The following is a 19,915-nucleotide window of genomic DNA, read 5'->3' as shown; positions in this document are numbered from 1 at the left end:
CGAATGGCTAAAGAAACTGTGGTACATATACACAATGGAATATTATGCAGCTGTCAGGAGAGATGAAGTCATGAAATTTTCCTATACATGGATGTACATGGAATCTATTATGCTGAGTGAAATAAGTCAGAGAGAGAGAGAAAAACGCAGAATGGTCTCACTCATCTATGGGTTTTAAGAAAAATGAAAGACACCCTTGTAATAATAATTTTCAGACACAAAAGAGAAAAGAGCTGGAAGTTCCAGCTCACCTCAGGAAGCTCACCACAAAGAGTGATGAGTTTAGTTAGAGAAATAACTACATTTTGAACTGTCCTAATATTGAGAATGTATGAGGGAAATGTAGAGCCTGTTTAGGGTACAGGCGGGGGTTGGGTGGGGAGGAGGGAGATTTGGGACTTGGGTGATGGGAATGTTGCACTGGTGATGGGTGGTGTTCCTTTTATGACTGAAACCCAAACACAATCATGTATGTAATCAAGGTGTTTAAATAAAAATAAAAAAAAAGGGTCATTATGTAAGGATATGGCTCAAGTGACAGAGAATATGATTTGCATACACAAAACTTTGGATTCAATCTCCAATCTTGTATTTTTATTTCATTGGTTTGGTTTATGGCCAGCAATTTGTTTGTTTTAGGGTCACGCCCAGTAATTTTTAGAGCTACACTCTGGTTTATGCTCAAGGAGCACTCATCACAATGTTTGGGGGACCACATTCAGTACTGAGGAGAAAGCATGCAAAGACTCTTTTTGTTGTTGTTGATCAAATTATCATGAGATAGAGTTTAAACAGTTGATGATAGTTGAATTTCAGTCAATACAATTCTTCAACGCCATTCCATCACCAATTTCATTTCCTGCCACCAATTTCTCCAGTTACCCTTCCATCCCTCCTACTGCCATCCACTGCTCCAGCCTGCTTCTATGACATATACTTTTATTCTCTCTCTCTCTCCTACTCTGTCTCCCTCTTTCTCTCTTTCTCCCTCTCTTTCTATTTTTCCTGGTTTACAATACTATTGTAATCATGGTTTTACATCATGGTTTACAATGCTATTACTGAAGAGGTATCATGCATATCACTTTGATTCCTTTCAGTTCTCATTAAGTGATCATTTCCAACTATTATTGTCACAATGGTCCTGTCTATGTCCTAACTGCACACCCCTCTGCCATCATTCTTAATGTCTGGGTATTATTTTCATACTATGTTTTTGCCATCTCTTTTCAATGACTCTTCCTAGTCAATCATCCCTACTACTGCTCATTCTCTTCTTTTCACTCTTGCCTCCCCATACCAGCCACAACTAAAAAAAAAAAACAATAGCAACAACAGCCATGACTAGAACATTGTATGCCTAAAACTCAACTATAACTACTTTGAAAATCATGGTGCTTAATAAAAATGAAAATTAAAACATACACACACACAATAAAACCCACAGCCAAGCCAATTCTGAAGAGCAGAAAATTTACCAAGTGCATAACTCTAGCTAGTAGCAGCATTTGAGTGTGGTTTCTTGTCTAATTCAGCCTTCAAAGTCTTCTTGAGGAAAAGAAGAAAAACCATTATTATTACCATGACTAAATTGCATGTGGACAGACATGTCTATTATCTATTATTATCTATTATTTGTCATCTATTTGGCAAATGGTGCTGTCTTCATTTTACAGTAGCTACATTTAGATTATCTTCAGGCCATACTCTAGAACTAAACACCTCTTTTGAGGGTGACCTCGGTTGTTGTTAACAGCCTCTAGAGCCTCTGACATATTGTAACCCTTTTTAACCATTTGGCAGTGCAGATCTACTCCACTCTAAAGTAAGACACTTTGAAGGCCCAAAACTGCTGGTAACATGCAAACACTGGGAATTGTTCTCCTCCTACCTGGTGTAGTCTAAATCTATTGTATACTGATAAAAAAAAAGGCAATTGTTTTTAAATCATGTTTAAAATCAAATTCATTTAAAATTGGATTGTTTTATACCATTGATACTATTTTATACCACTGATAATGAAATTATTATAAACATATGTCCTTTTTGTTATTTAAAAGTATCAGATGTCCTTGTGGCCAGGTAACCTTTCATCCACCCCTGAGAGACAGCTAGCCCCATTCCCCAACTTTTTCAGGCTCAAATCACATGGCTAGATATCCTCCCTTCCTTGTTGCTTTACCTTTCCTCTCTACCCATCCCCTACATCTTATCTCAGACTGAAGCAGTCACTCCAAAGTGTATTTCCTCCCATTTTCTGTTGCTGTCCTTGAATTTCTTCAGATCTCACAATTTTAAACTCACTACTCTCCTTCCGAAACCAAAGGGCATTGGAGAAAACCCTGGTGTTGTGTTAGATTAAAAGGCAGAGAGATTATTTTTGGTTTATAAAGTGTTTATTTCTTCAGAAAAAATTTCAAATGTCATACTAATTAAAAATTTAACAGATGCTCAATATATTCAATATTTCTCCATTTATTTTGTTATATGAATATGGTTGGCTGCAAAATCAGAGCTTGTGCTCTGACTAGTCTTCTTCCAGTCCTGGTAGAATCACTCTAGCAGGATGAAGTAGATAAAGCTGTTAGTGGCCTTCCCTATTTTCACTGTAAGAACAGCTTCTCCCAGTCCAGCAATTGAGGCTCAGGATGGAAGTAAGCACTCCAGACCCAGGCAAGGGATAGGTTACTTTGCTGGTGCAGCTGCTGAGATTGGGAGAGGGGAGAAGGGTTCCCCAGAGGAGGGAGTCATGGGGGAGGGCAGTGAGGCTGTTGTATGGGGATGAATGACACACTGAGACCACAGCATCTTCCTTCCCCTCTTTTTGTTGGGGGGGCACTTGTTCCTCCCCAACTTGGCAGCTGTGACTGCACAGACTGTGGGCATCAATCATTTATGCAAATGAGTTTCAGAGAGAAAAGAAGAATTGTACACATAAGCATATTGTATAGAAAGTACATAATATTTTAATAACCATTCATTCAATAACTTACTAATCATGGCTACCACTGTGTAACTGTGCCAAGAAGCACCAAATACCAAGCTGGGCACATGGTGAGACATCAAGTTCTTTAAGTTTACATCTATTTATCTGCATCAGCAGTCAAGTTCCTCATATAAGCCAGTGCCTGGCTGCTTCGTGTTCTGCCCTTGTATCACTCCAGGCAAACTTCAGGCAGGATTCTTCACTTTAGATCTCCTTGCCCTTCAACCTAGTTAAACATTAACTTGGATTAAAGACATTCCTTTCAGAGACAGCCTGCTTACAGTTAGAGATGTCCTTTGAAATGACAGCATTTCCTCCCAACCAATCCATTTCTCTTCCCTCCCCCAACCCTGCCCTTGCCTTCTGTTTGCTGCTGTTGTTGCAGTAATAAGGCTGATACACATTTGATTGCAAGACTCACTCGTTTGGCTGTAGTGCTCCATGGTTAAAGCAATACTCCCCGGGGGTGTCATGCTCTTTCTCCTCACCCCTGGCCTGACAGGCAATCATACATCTTGATTGTGGTACTGGAAGTCACAAGTGGCCATGCTGGGAACTGAACTTACAGCTTCATGTCTGGGAAAGGCTAAACCACGATGGTCCCTAAGTAATCATTTTGAACCTCTGTCTTTCTCAGTCTCTCTTTCTCTCTATTCCTAGGTAATTTGTCTTTGCCTTTGCTTTGTTACTCTTTCTTTGAGTCTTTATAGGTCTCAAGGAAGAGGTTATATGTGTATAGATTCTAGAATACTCTAGGGTTCTAAGGTAACCCAAAGATCTTGTTTAGCAATGCTTTGTGCACCTCTCCTGAGTCAGGTGGTTCTCCTACTCCCTACATGTCCTCCCTCACATGTCCTCTGCTGCTGGACCTGATTCCTTACACAAGAATCACCACTTAACCTCTCTAACTGGAGAGTAGAAAAAGGGTGTCATTTCCTTTGTTACACTGGTTAAGACTTGGCACTTAACTCATCCCCAGTTCTATATGTGGCCTTCTCAGGGGACCTCCCAGTTGTGTAGATAATTCCCCAAGAGCAGTCTTAAAGAAGCCCTGAAAGATACCTCTCTTGTCCTTCTATCTACTCCATCTATGCCAAAGGACATGTTACCATCCTCACCCCACTACATCCAGCAGAAGTTGGGTGGCATTTCCTGTCAGGAAGAGTAGAAAGGAATGACCTCATTGAACATGGCTAATGATGGCTCTAGGACTGGCTCTTCTCAGAACTGAGACACTAAAATCTCAGGCATAGGCTCCCACCACACCTCCATCCCTCATATCTTCACGAATGGGGTTTTTATTTCTGGGCAGGGGTGTTGCTTTGATTTGTTTTGCTTTGGGAACCATTCCTGGCAGCACTTAGGGTTTCCTTTTGGCTCTGGGCTCAGGGATTTCTTCATATGTGATGCCCAGGATCAAATCAGGTTGGCCATCTTACCCTTATATAATCTCTCTGGCCTCATTTTTTGCAGTTTTGTCTATATCCTTCCTTCAAGATTCCACCTTCTAAGTCATTAATTAGATGGAAAAGAGAAAACTCCCTCAAATCCCATTTCTTGTCTGAGAATCTCCCTTTTCTCAAGAAGATGTACAGTAAGAATGTCTTAGCCCACCCAGTAAACCTCATCCAGTTTCTCTGAGCTCAGTGGCTCCAGATCAACTGCAGCTGACCATCCATTCACACAGGCAAGTTATTCAGCCTAAACTAACAATGAGTGGAGAACACCAGTAGGTGAGGTCCAGCAGAATTTCTGTGAGGAGAAGCATGCACATTGTACAAGTCCCATCACCACATGGAAAGGTTTTCAGCATAAGTGTTTCAATTTTATAAAGAACCCTAAGGATTATCCCACAGACACCCACAACCCAACTAATCCACAGAGTTTTGTCAAACCTGTGCCACGCTTTACTGTGCAACACTATTCAGATCACCTAACAGAAGGCCTGGACCTAGCACCTGAGAAACTACATCCAGATTGATGGGAAATCTCAATTTTCTCCAAGAGAAATATAAAACTATATAAAAAAAAAAACTAAGAAACTATGTACTTCTTTAACTAAAGACCTGAACAAATAGTTTTCTCAAAGCAGAGGAAAGGCTTATCTCAAAGGTGATTAAAATATATTCCAGGCAGAACCACATGAATCAAAAAGTTATTTTGATCAAAACAGGCCTTATATTCTGATTACATCTGTACAAAAAATATTAAGAGGGATATATAAGTATACTATGAAGATTCAAATAAGATACTGAAGAATCTTCAAAGCAAAGTAATAATACCCTTTTTATTTTATATATATTTTTAAATTTAGTCACTGTGAACTACAAAGTGATTCATGATTGAGTTTCAGGCATTCAATGTTTCAACACCAAGCCCTTCACCATGTCCACTGTCCACTTCTTTCCCCCAGAGCCCTTTATTCCATTTGCCTTTCACTTAGCAGTCTGCTTCTACAAGAGGTTTACATATTTATATATATATATATGTACATATATTTATAAATACATATAGATACATATATATGAATATATAATATATCACATATATTAGATATACACAAATATACACTGTGGTTTATATATATGCTTATATATACACTGTGGTTTACAATAATATTGCAGATAAGTTTGCATATATATTATATTACTTTTCTAACTTTTATCACCATTTTCTTGTGGTTACATGCTTCCCTCCACCACAGACACTGCCCCCTCCCTATCCTACTATTCTTCAGCTCTTCCTTTTTCGGGGGGGGGGGGTGTCACGCCCAGCAGTGCTCAGAGGTTACAGATGACTCTGAACTCAGAAATTATTCTTGGTGGGCTCAGAGCACCATATGGGATGCTGTGGATTGAACCAGGTCTGCCAGACCATATGGAATGCTAGAGATTAAACTATATGTAAGTGTGTCTGCTGTTTGCTGTATGCAAGGCAAGAACCCCACCTACTGCACTATTTCTCAATTCTCCTCTCTTTTAATACAGAATAAGCTCCAAGGCTGGGCAATAAATACCTCACAGAATTGGAGTGCATGTTTTACATGTGGGAACATCAGTTACAAACCCTGATCCTCCATGCTCCATAGACATCACTGTGTGTGATTCCTCCAAAAAATACTTGAGCAAGAAGCATAGCTCAGAGGTAGAGCACTAGCCTTGTATGTGTGGGGCCTAGGGTTCAATTTCCAGCAGAGAGAGCAAGTGAGAGAGAGAGAAAACAAGAATGAGGAAAAATGAAGTCCTACACTTATTGCAGCTAAACTCTAAACTAGAACATTAGCACCATCCCTTAAGGTGCCCAACAAATCTACTATTATTCTTCTTTCTAAACTGTGTGTCTACCACTGAGAGTGTCTCACTAGGAGAAAAGGGTACTTTTATGCTAACTTTATATTAAATCATTCTATTAGCTAACAGACTTTTGTAACACTTTCTTGCAAAACCTCTAGGAAGTGACACATAAACCGGCACAGAGATATGCGTACGTCCTTAACACAAGCAAAAAATATTATTACCTACATTCTAAACTTTCTAAATTCTCTTTTTCCCATTCTCCTCCATTTTTGTAAATTTTATCTTTCAGGAACGTTTTATATCAACAATACCTATGTCTCTGTCTGCGCGTCTCTCTATTTCTCCCTTCCTCCTTCCCTACCCCCCTCAGGACTCTGACAGTACATTTTATGACTCCATCAAGTTTATTTAACTAGTTCCTTTTTTAATGATTGGTGTCATTTACATTGTTTTCTTTTCTAGGGCAGTGGGCAGAAAGAATTGGGATTATTACACATAATATTGCAATAAATATGCTTGCATGAACTTAGTGGTATTTATGACTATAATAATTAGGTAAACAACTAGTAGTAAATTATTCATGTTAAAGGGTGTGGAGGCTTAAGTTTTGACAGATATTGATTGTAACAATTTACATTCCCCATAATAGCTTTATTCTTTTATTACCTTCATCAATACTATACTAAACATACTTGCTAATTTTGAGTTTTGATTCTGCTCAGTGAAACATATTTCTTCCAATTTAGATTTCTTTCTTTTTTCTTTTGTTTTTGATTTGTTTGTTTTTGGATTTTGGGTTACACCCAGCAGCGCTCAGGGGTTAATCTTGGCTCTGCACTCAGAAATCATTCCTGGCAGGCTCAGGGGACCTTATGGAATGCCGGGACTGGAATCACTGTCTGTCCTAGGTTGGCCACATGCAAGACAAATGCCCCACTGCTGTGTTATCTCTCTGGCCCCTCTTTCAAAATAATGTTTTAAAAATTACATATGTCTGTTGATAATTGTCTTTTTTATTTTTATTAACTATGAGTTCACATCTACTACTCATTTTTCTATAGAATCTTCCTTTTTAAAGCTGAGTTGTATGATTTCTTTGTAAATTGAAGCATGTATTTATAGGGCTGGAAAAATAATACAAGGAATCGGACACTTGCCTTGTATGCAATCAACCTAGATTTGATCTCTGGCATCACATATAGTCCCCTGAACTATTTATGCATGATCCTGAGCATAGAGCCAGGAGAAAATCCTGACCACTTCTGGGTGTGGCCCAAAACCCAAAACATAAAGAAAGAAAAAAGTTTAGATCCTGCAATCATGATCATTATTTGTTGCAAATATTTCTTTCTGTATATGATTTATCTTTGGGTGCTGTGTATATTTTTTGTTCTAAAGAAGTCTCAAGTATCAATGCAATCAGATTCCCTAATAATTTTCCTTATGATTTCTATGTATATCTAACTAATAAATAACCATTTTTCCAGTTTCTACCTTGTTAACAAAAAAGTTAATTTTGGACCTGATTTCCATCTCTTAAATGACTTTCAAAGTAGCCTATTGTTGTGAAGTGGATGCTTTAAGAATAAGAAGTAATAAAAATGCCTTCCATGCCTTGTCAGAATATATCAGAAAATCCAAATTCCTCTTCACATACTGAGATGGGCTGGGATATCTCAGGAAAAGGGCATGACCCACTGATCATATTCCTTATAGAATCTGTCACCTTTTCCCCTTTCTAAGGCAACAGGTGGTAAAATTAATTAAATGCAACATAATCTTTATATTAAATAAGTCGTTTTTAAAAATAACCTAGCTGTTAATATTTTGTCTAACTTTTTTCTTGCAGACAGCTTCAAAAGATGGTCCATGATATTAAGAACAATGAAGGTGGAATCATGAACAAAATTAAAAAGTAAGTTGGACTCCAGAGCATCTGACAAAGATTTGTTCATATAAATAGCATCTATATTAATTCAAGCTATGTATTAAAAAAAACAACAAAGCTAGTTCTCTGTTCCCAGAGAGAAGAGGGATGATCTCTTTAGCATGTGGATCTTTCTTACTTGTGGTTAGAGTCCCTAGTGGTCAGATCCTCATTAAGGAAGTTCAATAAGTGGGTGGTATGGCCTATAGACCATTTGCTTGCCTTTACCACTTACTGCAGGAGATGTAAGCTCTGCCATTCCATTTGACATTTGACAGCAAAAGAATTCAGAGAAATTTGAAAGTGAAATTATACATACAATCCAGCTTTTTTAGATGCCAGGTTGCCTTTTTTTATTTATGTTTCTGTTTATTCAACTCTTTTGAATTGGTGTTTTCAATTGGTACCAGGAGAGGAAAAGTTAGGACTATACATGTTACAGCTCATCAAAACTCTCTTCTTCCTTCTTTTCTTTTTTCTTTCTTTCTTTCTTTGTTTCTTTCTTTCTTTCTTTCTTTCTTTCTTTCTTTCTTTCTTTCTTTCTCTCTCTCTCTTTCTTTCTTTCTTTCTCTCTCTTTCTTTCTCTCTCTTTCTTTCTTTCTCTCTCTCTCTCTTTCTTTCTTTCTTTCTTTCTTTCTTTCTTTCTTTCTTTCTTTCTTTCTTTCTTTCTTTCTTTCTTTCTTTCTTTCCTTTCTTGCACATTTACAGGTAAAAATTGAAGTCAAGAAGAAAAAAGAAATTATAACCTGTCCACTTTTTGTTGAGATTTATTTTTTATTTTAAAAAATACAAAATCTCCAGAGAAACAAAAGAGGTCAGAATTAAGATCTTCTACTTCCTCATACCCCACCCACTTTCACAGAAACATATTGTGATAAATGAGTTTGATATGTATGTATGTTTATACCCATACACTGACACAAATGTAGCCCATATTTTTGTTCATGAAATATTTTCATATATGCATATTGCCAATTTGTGTTGATTGTTTTTACATCATGAAATATTATGATAATATTTCTCTTTTAGTATATAGAAATAGACATATTCAATGTCGAACAGCAGATTAATAGCCTACTCTAGATGTAATGTGCTTTATTTAACAAGTTTTCTGTTGATAAACTTTTTTGTTATTATTTCTGGAGCCATACCCAAAGCTTACTTCTTGTTTCGTGCTCAGGAATAACTCCTGGAGGTGCTAGGGAGATAGTATGGGATACTGGGGATCAAACAAGGGTTAACCTGATGCAAAGTAAGCATCATTTTTTTTCTTCCAAAGATAAGAGGAGCTAAGAGTTTTTCTCTGCTTAGCAGCTTAGTTTCAAAATTGAGACTGAAGTGACAAGGTATATTGTAGTTCTATTTTACAATGGAATATAATTTAAAAAGTAAATTTCCAAATTAGAAATTTTAGGTTAAAATCCATTTTCATAACTTAAAAACAAACATAAGATCTGGCCATCTTTGATGCATGCTTCTTTGTGGCAACAATGAGCAAAAGCTAAGTAATAGATGTCTATTGTGGACAGAGTTTAAACACTCACTGGCCCATCATATCTCCTAATTGCTTCCTTTCTATCTCACTCAAAGCAAGCATCTTATCTCTTATCTATTTCTCTAATTCTAATGAATATATTTTGAAAGGAGAGGTGAGTATTTGAATGGAACAACATTTTTGGAAGGCAATTTGGCAAAAAGTTCATGGCCATTCCCACCGAGAATGCTGCCGCAGGTGATACTTCATTGGAAATTCTTTTTAAACTTTTAATATACCAGAAAGCCAAAGTCCTGAAATTAAATTTCTGAGTAGACAGAGTTGTGCTCTTGAAATGTTGAATGTTACCAAATTGATGCCTATAAGTTTTCTAGCATAAACAGTATATAAAGTCCCTTGATTTTATAACAGAATTTATTTAATCTTTTTTGGTTTTTACTACTCTCAGAAGTAAGAAATTACTTTTCTTTAAGAACAAGAAATTAGGATCCAGAGCAACAGAACAGTGGGTAAGGCATTGGATTTGTATGCAGCAAACCCAGACTCAATTTCCAGCACCACATATGGTCTCCTGAGCCTGCCAGGTATAATCTGTGAGTCTAGAACCAGGAGTTAGCCCTGAGCACAGCCATCTGTGTCCCAACACCACCACCAATAAAATATAACAGAAAGAGTAAGACATTACTAGAGTTGGGGCAGGAGCCATAGCACAGTAGTAGGGTGTTTGCCTTGCACAAAGCTGACCCAGGTGGGATCCGGGTTCTATCCTTAGCATCCCATAACCACTCCCCAAGCCAGGGGTGATTTCTGAGTGCATAAGTCAGGAGTAATTCCTGAGCAGCACAGGGTGTGCCCCTCCCAAATAAAAAGCCAGAAATTAAAAGAGTATAGGGTCCAGAGCAATAGCACAACAGGTAGAGTGTTTGCCTTGCATGTGGCTGAGTCAGGTTAGATCTCGGGCATCCCATATGGTCTCCGAGCCTGCCAGGAGTGATCTCTGAGCAGAGGCAGGAGTAAACCCTGAGCAGTGCTGGGTGTGGCCCAAAAACAAACACTAAAAAAAATTTACTAGAGTATATATTTGAGGCACTAGAATATAAATGAGTCTTAAGATAATTGCCTATCATAAAATTGTTTAAATAATCTTGTAGGACAATAGTTTGTTCACATTCTTCTCATTTTTTGTCTTGTTGGGAGAGATATGTAATTATTTCTTATTTCTTATACATGGAGAATCTCATTGAAATGTGAACTGTGATAGCCATTGTATTAGGCAGTAGCCATTTCAATTAATTACTTTCCAGTTGCCAGTTTTATAATACATTCATTTTATAAATAATATGAATTCTCTCTATAAAATGTCAGCCATGAGCACAACTATTTCCAGTAGTTTCTAATTCATTTTATCCATTGTTTCCCAAGGCAAACAAGCTGTGTTTTACCTGAGCCTGGAAAATATGGCTGCTACAGTTAGTACTAGGGATGATGTCCATGCCTCTAGGTTGAGAGTAAACTTCAGTTACATTCTCACTCTTAGCATGGCAACAGGTGCTGCTTTGAAAGAGGAAGCATGGTTGAACACCTCGGCTTCCTAACACAAACCATGATAGAGTTGTCACTGATTCATGGTCAAAAGTGAAAATAAGGCCCTTGACATGTTGGGGGTTGGTTTGCAGCTGTTAACTATCAAATGAAGTCAAGCCCTACCTTTCATTCCTGGTTAGTATTCAGTGACTAGCTTTCTTGAGTATACTTTTTATTCAGAGATAATAGCCTTCATACATTTTAAAGAGTTGAAATACCTTTTCTTTTATTACAGTATAACAATACTGAGTAATGATTAGTTTGAATTTCTTGAAGTTTTACTGTTACATGAATGACATGGAGTCAGGCACATCTTTTCTTTCTTTTTTACATTTATCCATGATCTACTTTATTGTATCTACTATGCAGTACCAATCCCTTCTGACAGCCACAAAAATACTGGGTTTTTCACTGTCCATAGGAGCTGAGCCTTGTCCCATCACTGGGATCTAAGACCAGGGTAGTAAGGGCCTGGGATCTGGGAACTCCAAAGGAAGCTAAATGGGATATTGCTTCACAGAGGCCAAAACATCCAGCTTTCTTCTTCTGATCCTGGGATCACAGAATCCCTCACTGATGGCACTGATCCTACTCTAGGCCATGAAAATGTTTACTACAATCTTATCTTTACGGGCCTGCACTTGTCATTGGGCATCAGCACAAATGCAGGGTGTTGGGTCAGGGTGAGAGGGGTCTGAGGTCTACGCATGCCCTGCAAACCCAGATGGCTGCTTTAGTAATTCCATTCTTGCCTTTTTTTTTTTTTTCATGTTTCTCCGTAGACTTGGCCTTGGTCTTATCCCCTGTGATTTAGCCTTATAGATCTTTAGTTCCAAGGTTTTGCTCTTCAGAACCCACTAGAGACAGGGAACTCAGTGACAAAGGGGAGAAGGGAAGGTCCAAGGAATTGTCCCTTTCCTGGGCAGCTGGTGTTAGAGTGAGAGGTGTCACTGGGGGCCCAGGTCAACACTCCCAGATAAGGGGACTTAAATAGAGACTATTCCCCACCCCTGGACCATCAGATTAATCTGTCAGCAGAGGGGTGGGGGGACGGCATTGTGGCCTCTTGACTCTGGGGACCTAGGCCTTCTCTATGGTCCTGAGTTTCCCAGGAAACACAAGGTTTCCTGGTAACAGTTCCCAGCTGGCCACTTGTCAAGGCGCATCAGAATGCATCAGAAGAACCAGGAGCTGTGGGCAGGAAACTACACACTGCCTGGTGCCCAGGGGCCCAGCTGCTGGCCGCAGAGCTTCTCCACCCACTCCTCTTCCAGATCTGCTGCCAGGGGGAAGGATAGTCACAGGAGGAAATGCTGGACAGTTTCAGAATCCCCAGAGGGCATGGCGGCCCGATTGGAGACGTGCATAGCGTGGTTGGAGCCGTGCATGGCCTCCTTTGCCTACAGGAACTAACTACTGGTTAGTGCCTGGAAGCCACAGCCATCTCTGAGCCCTATTTCCTTGAATATTGAGTGGGGATGCCTGAATTCTAGCACTCCGGAACTTGATGGCTTCAAAGTGCCCTTTCTTTATGCCCCTACTCAAGGCACCCAACCCCACGGAGTCTGCAACTTTCAGCTGTCTTGTGAGCTTTTCCGTGGATGGGGGCTGCTTCTGCACACGTGAGCCACTAGGGGCTTACGGAGTCTCAGATTCGGGCACAATTTTTTTCTTTTCCTCCTTAAACCATTTGAATGGTCTCTTCTAGATCTCATAACAAGTCTAATAATATATTTCCAGTATACCCTGCCGGCTTGCTATGAAACTGAATAAAATAATAGCTTTGAGAATTTTCAAAGAAACAAAGGAATTTTAATGAAAATAGATATATTCTATTTCAATTTGATTTTGGTTTTTAAGCTTTCTTTTGTTTTCTTTACTGAAATTAAAGAAATTAAAATCTATTTTGTATTTTTTCCCAAAAAATAAATTGTATTTTTTATGTAATGGTTCCTTCACATAGAGCTTCCAATAAAGGCTGTAATGCTTAAGGAAATAAAGTATACTGCATATTGGTTTATTTTTTTCTCTTTTTGGGCCACAAACAGTGATGCTCAGGGGTTTCTCCTGGCTCTGCATTCAGGAATATAGAATGCTGGGCCATATGCAAGGCAAGACCCTTAGCCATTGACCATTTCTCCAAACCCTTTATATTAGTTTTATTAATCTACATTTAAATATTAAATATACCATTGATAAATAAACTTAACATTTAGTATAAATGGTGTTGTATTATAACCTTTTCTATTTCAAAGAATGGAAAGAGATATTATTAGAACCTAAAAATTTTAAATTGTAATACAATTTAAAAGCACAACTAATTTTCTTTATTTAATGAGTGAGAAAGGTTAAATTTATAGCAATATGTGTGTATATGAAGATAAAAAATGTAGTAGTATTAAAAGTCCTTGAAACCATTGATTTTTTAATTTATTTTTTATAAATAAATTGAATCACCATATTTGCTTATATATTTTGGGCCTTGGCACACCTGTCCAGTCCACTGACTTTTTGTCTAATGATTATCTACAGGTTAAAATCTAAAGCACCTCCAAGTGTTCCTCAGAGGGATTATGCCTCAGGTAAGAGCACTTCTAAAAAAAAACTTCAATTATTTGTAATTAATATAATAATTTTTTTTACTTATGGGAAAGGAAACCATGTTCTATTCACTTAAAAACAAAAGTTGCTCATCCTAAATTTTAGAATAACTCAATTTATTAGGCCTTTGACTACCGGAGGAATTAAATGCTCATCCATCCACTCACTCATCTATCATTTATTTATCCATTCACCATTATAAAGCATTTATTAAGTACCTTCCTAATGTCAGATACATACAAGATCATAGGCAGAAATACAGTGCTAATGGTCACATAGTACAAGTCTTTTTTGTATTAACATATGGAAAAATAGCTGTTCTATGCAATGTCAAAGAACAGAATTAAATTGAGTCCTTTGACTCTACTCAAAATAGGTATTGCACCTTATGTTTATTACATCACTTTTCACAATAGCCAAATCTGGAAACAATCCAAGTGTCTAAGAATAGATGATTAAATAAAAATAAACTAAGGTATACAGATATACAATGGAACTTTATATATACTACTCAACTTAAAGAAAAGCTGAAATCATGCAGTTTGTTGCTATGGAGATGAATCTACTGAACATTGTGCTGAATGAAGTCAGTCATAAGAAGAGAGTCAGACATAAAATTATCTCTCTCATATGTGGGATAAAAAAATCATAGTAGGGGCCGGAGTGATAGCATAGCAGGTAGGGCATTTGCCTTGCATGTGGCCAACCCAGGCTCGATCACCAGCATCCCATATGGGTCCCATTAGCCTGCCAGGAGTGATTTCTGAGTGCAGAGCCAGGAGTAAACATCTAAGTGCTGCTGGGTGTGGCCCAAAAGCCCCCCAAAATTTATATTTGGGGAATAATAAATGCCCAAAGGTAACACTAATTTTGAAACTATCTTCAATTGGAACTTTGGTGTGTATCTGAGGCAGGGAGGGAGGGAGGACACTGAACAATGGTGGAGGGAAACAGGCACTCTGGTAAAGGGTGTGGTGTTGGAATGTTTCATGCATGACAACCCATAAATGACAGTTTTGTAACCACAGTGCTTTTAAAAAATTGGGTCATTTGGATGGCTGATTTTCCAGAATAAACATCCCCAGATACTTGAGTTTCACACATTATTTTATTTATTCATCAACTATTACAAGATTGTGTTCTATGTGCTACATCTTTTAATACCTGTGAAATAGGGAACAAATATAGTTATGAACCTTAAAGTGCTTAACAATGAGTAAACAATTAAATAATAATTGGAAACAATACTTAAGTAAATTATAGGTAAGTAAATCAACATTTCAACTGTTGTGAAGGAAAATGGCAGATGCAGGGTAAGGATAGTAAGGAAAGGTTATGTGTAGATGACTGAAGGATTTAGGGGAATGAACAGGAACATTTTTCACTTTGAGTTTGTTGGTTGGTTTAATAAACCAGATCCAGAGCTAGAGTGATAATACAGCAAGTAGGACACTCGCCTTGAAGGAAGATGACCTATGTTTGATCCTCAGGACCACATATAGTACCTAAGCCCACCAAGAGTGATCCCTGAGTACAGAACCAAGAGTAAAATCTCACCACTGTTAAGTGTGGCAAAATATAAAATAAAATAAAAAAATAAATAAACCATAACTGAAGATGCTGAACATAAAGGTTAGATATTCAAAGGGAATTCTTAGAAACCTTAAATATGCTGATGTATCTGCTTGTAGGATGACCATCTCATACTTTCCTCATACTCAAATGTCCCTTTACCCAGCCCTCTTTTCCTCTTTCTGTTTTTGAACTCAGGTGAAAGACAGATAACACACATCATTTATTCATCTTTCAGGATAACCCATATATTATGGAATCATCCTTGATTCCTCATTTTATTTCATTCTCTACCAAAACAAAACTTTAACTCCTATTAATTCCATATCTTAGGTTTCTCAAGTATTTTTTCACCTCATATTGCTTCTGGTCAGGCCCTCATGATCTTTTTCAGTGTCCAAGTGGACTCTCTACTTTAGTAATTTTAATTTCTAAATCCATGTGGTCCTCTTAACTAGAGATAAATTTTGGAATGTAACATATTTGCTTAAATATCTTCATTGTTCTACCTCACCAACTAAAGGAAACTGAAAACTAGTGAGCCCATATACCAAATTCTTCAGTATCTTGACTACTAGCAAACTGGGAAGTGGACAACTTGCTTTTCTCTTTCATCCATATCACACAAGAACTAAGCAGGAAGACCTGAGTAAGATTCCTGCCAAAGCTAACACTCCCTACTTGTTTAGAAAGCAAATCTTTGGAAATCTGGGCCCAGTGATGATGCAAACCTCTCTTAACCTTGCTTGACTTAGGAAAATCGCACCTTCCAGTTTCCCAAATGGCTCTGAATTGTCCTAATTCTCAACCTCAGACACCTACTTTTTTCTCTGAAATATCCTATCAGTTTTGGGGTAACTTTTTCAGAATTTAAGCTGGGTTTAAATGCCAGGTTGTTTGACTATATAGATCTTGAAAACTCAGAAAATACCAAGTTGGGGCCAGTGCAGTGGCACAGCGGTAGGGTGTTTGCCTTGCACACAACTGACCTAGGACAGACCGCGGTTTGATCTCCTGGCATCTCATATGGTCCCCCAAGCCAGGAGTGATTTCTGAGCGCAGAGCCAGTAGTAACCCCTGAGCATCACCGGGTGCAGCCCCCAAACAAACAAACAAACGAACAAACAAAAAAGAAAATACCAAGTTAGATCTTCAAAGTCATTGCCTTTCAAGTGGGATCCCTAACCAGACAATATAAGCATCTGCTAAAAATCTCAGTTTCACCCTAGAACTTCTGGATCTGAAATTTCATTTTAACAAAAGCTTTAGGAGGTTGAATTGTATATAAAATTACAGAAACTCTTGTATAAATCACCACTTCCCTCCTCACTGCTTCTAAACTGAAAGAAAGACACTAATATTGTAAATCAGAAACTCCCTATTGCCTTACCAGTTCTGCAGGTGTTGGCTTGCTTTCCCTGCTCAAAAAAGTTTATGTTGGCAAAATCAACAGTATCACCTGCAGTGATTAATCTCCCATACCACCCTCCTTCCCTAGTCATTCATGTTCCAGGAGTACAGTCTCCCCTAGGACCATGGTGGAGGTCTTGGTATTGCTGCAACCCATGGGTCTTCAAGATTAGCCCTGATAATGTCATCTGAACCTGGGATTATTTCTCAGGACCCAAGAGTTTGAGAGATCTTAGAAACAAACTTGCAAGGAGCCCTGAACCTGGGAGATGAGTCTAATATTTCTGAAACTGCCCCACCTGAGCCCCTTAAAGGTTAAAATTATGCCCCCTTTTAGTTCCCAAACGTGTGAGGGAGAGTGATTCGGCCTGGCTGATTCTGACCTTTAGAGATTCAAGGATGGAAAGAAATATATAAAAGCAATATAACCCCCATCAACTTAGACTGTTCAAGGCTTGGCTTACACAGAGAACAGAGACCTTGACTTCCTGCAGATACCCACCAGCCCAATGAAGCCAGTGCCAACTGGCTGGCAAGCCTCCTCTATCTCTAGGGAGGAACTTGAAACTAAAGGAACCTTTCGGTCCACTGAGCAGAATGTGTTAGCCTCCAGAAGCTGTCATGCTTGTGGGAAGGGAATGTCTCCCCAAAGTGTGGGTATTGACTCTGTTCTTCACTCAATTTTAATATTTACTCTGTATTAACCTCTTAACAGATTCAACCTCATTTTTTCTCCCACTAACACCATTTTAGAGAATCAAGGAGAAAAAAATGTATCTCAGGAATATTTAGTGAACTGCCCAAAAGGCAGCACTCTCTGAGATTGTCTGCCCCAGATGTCACCCCAACCTTGACCAACCGAGATGTTCACACTTCTCTGAGGCATTTCTTATTATTCTGAGTCCCCCCAGAGCCTCTGATAGTACTCCCAGGAATCGCCTTTTCATAGGTGGATCCTGAGGTCTGGCTTGAAAGGTGTCCATAGGACACCAGTCCTGGTGTCCCAGAGCTTCTAGATCACCCCAGTGAGAGAAGGAACTGGATAAGGCCTCTCTCCTATATCCTCAGTTGCCTAGATCCCAAAGTTGCTGAAGAAGTCAGGCACTACTCCTTCTCCTACTACCAATGCCCTACAGGGGAATCAGAGCAAAGGCCAAAAACCAAGGAACAAAAACTGAAGGAAAAAGATTCTTTATATTAGTTCTTAAAATAATTTTAATTTAATCACCATGGTATACACAGAAAGTTGTTCATGAGTTTCAGTCAATGTTTCAACACCTGTCTTTTCACCACTACACATTTCCCTCCCCAGTTATTTCCCTCACCCCAAGCTTGCCTATGTCCGATATTCTCTCACTCTCTCTCTCTCTCTCTCTCTCTCTCTCTCTCTCTCTCTCTCTCTCTTCCACTACTTATTTCCCTTTTCCTTTTAGACAATGTGGTTTGCAATACTGTTACTGAATGGGTATGGGTATCATGCATATCACATTACATCCATTCAGCACCCAGTTCTTGTCCAGAATGATTATTTCCAACTACCATTATCATAGTGGTTCTTTCTCTGCTCTAACTGCACTCCACTCTCTTTGTGGCAAACTCCTGCCATGGGGACTGGTCTTTCCAACCTTTGTCTATGGATATTATTACCATACTATGATTTTTTTTTAATCAAACAAATGAATGCAGTCATCCTATGTCTATACTTTCTCTCTCTGACTCATTTCGCTCAGTATAATACTCCCCATATCCATTCATGTATAAGCAAATTTCATAAATTTATTTTTCCTAACCACTGCATAGCATTCTATTATAGAGATGTATCACAATTTCTTTATCACTCATCTGTTCTCAGGCATTTGGGTTGTTTCCAGATTCTTACTATTGTGAATAGTGCTGCAACGAACTTAAAGTGCAGTTGCTTTTACTGCACTGTGTTTTGGGGACTCTAGATTATATTCCCAGGACCAGGTGGATTAAATGGAAATACCATTTCTATTTTTAATTTTCTTTTCTCTTTTTTCTTTTCTTTTTTTTTTTTTTTTGAGGAGTGTCTATATTGTTTTCCCAAAAGGCCATATAGACCAGTTATCATTCCCACTAGAAGTAAATAAAAGTCTTTTTCCCCTCACATCCGTACAAGTACTGCTTTTTCTTATTATTTTTGATATGTGCCAGTCTCTGTGGTATGAAATTATATCTCATTGTTGTTCTGATTTACATCTCCCTGATGATTAGTGATGTGGCACATTTTTATGTGACTTTTGGCCATTTGTATCTTTTCTTTGAGGAAAGTTATGTTCATTTGTTTCTCCCTTTTTGATAGGGTTATATTTTTTTTTTTTGGTAAAACTCAATGACTGGTTTTTATATCTTTGATATCACCTCCTTATTAGATAAGTGTTAGGTATGTTATTTCTGCCAATTTATGGACATTCTTTGTAGACTGATTCATTGTTTACTTTGAGGTGTAGAAGCTTTTTATTTTAATGTAGTCCCATTTGTTCATCTTTGCTTCCTCTTGCTTGGTTAATGGAGCTTCATTCTTTAAGATGCCTTTAGCGTCAAGAATATGGAAAGTTCTTCCAATGTTTACCGCAATGTATCTTGTGAATTCAGATCTGGTATCAAGGTCTTTAATCCATTTGGATTTTACTTTTGTACATGCATTTAAAAGAGGTCTGAGTTCTTTTTTTTTTTTTTTTTGCATGTAGTTGACCAGTTTTCCAACACCACAGGTTGAAGAGGTTTTCCTTGGTCCATTTTGTAGTTCTTGCTCCTTTATCAGAGATTAATTAAGCATATTCCTGAAAATCTATCTCAGGATATTTAAGTCTATTCTACTGATCTAAAGGTCCTTTTTAATTCCTATACTGTACTGTTTTAATTACTTTATTACCACTTTGAGTTTGGAGTGACAGTATAGTCAGTACTGTGGGTGGGTGAGTGTTTGCCTTGAATGCAGCCACCCTGGTTCAGTCCCTAGCACCTGTATGGTATCCCCCACCCCCAGGTTGTCTGGGGTATTTTATAGAAATATGTACATG

General features: G+C 38.2%; 1 protein-coding gene across 1 annotated transcript in view; it reads left to right on the top strand.

Moving 5' to 3' along the window:
• Positions 1-19,915, top strand: part of BLNK (B cell linker) — a 106,521-nt gene that overhangs the window by 35,549 nt on the left and 51,057 nt on the right. Inside the window, exons 2-3 of the mRNA XM_049790885.1 lie at positions 8,132-8,197; positions 13,821-13,870. Coding sequence (XP_049646842.1) covers positions 8,132-8,197; positions 13,821-13,870 — 116 coding nt within the window. The remainder of the gene's footprint in view (positions 1-8,131; positions 8,198-13,820; positions 13,871-19,915) is intronic.

This window comes from Suncus etruscus, chromosome 17 (assembly GCF_024139225.1).
Source record: "Suncus etruscus isolate mSunEtr1 chromosome 17, mSunEtr1.pri.cur, whole genome shotgun sequence".
Taxonomy (NCBI): Eukaryota; Metazoa; Chordata; class Mammalia; order Eulipotyphla; family Soricidae; genus Suncus; species Suncus etruscus.
This window is presented reverse-complemented; position numbering and strand designations above follow the sequence as displayed.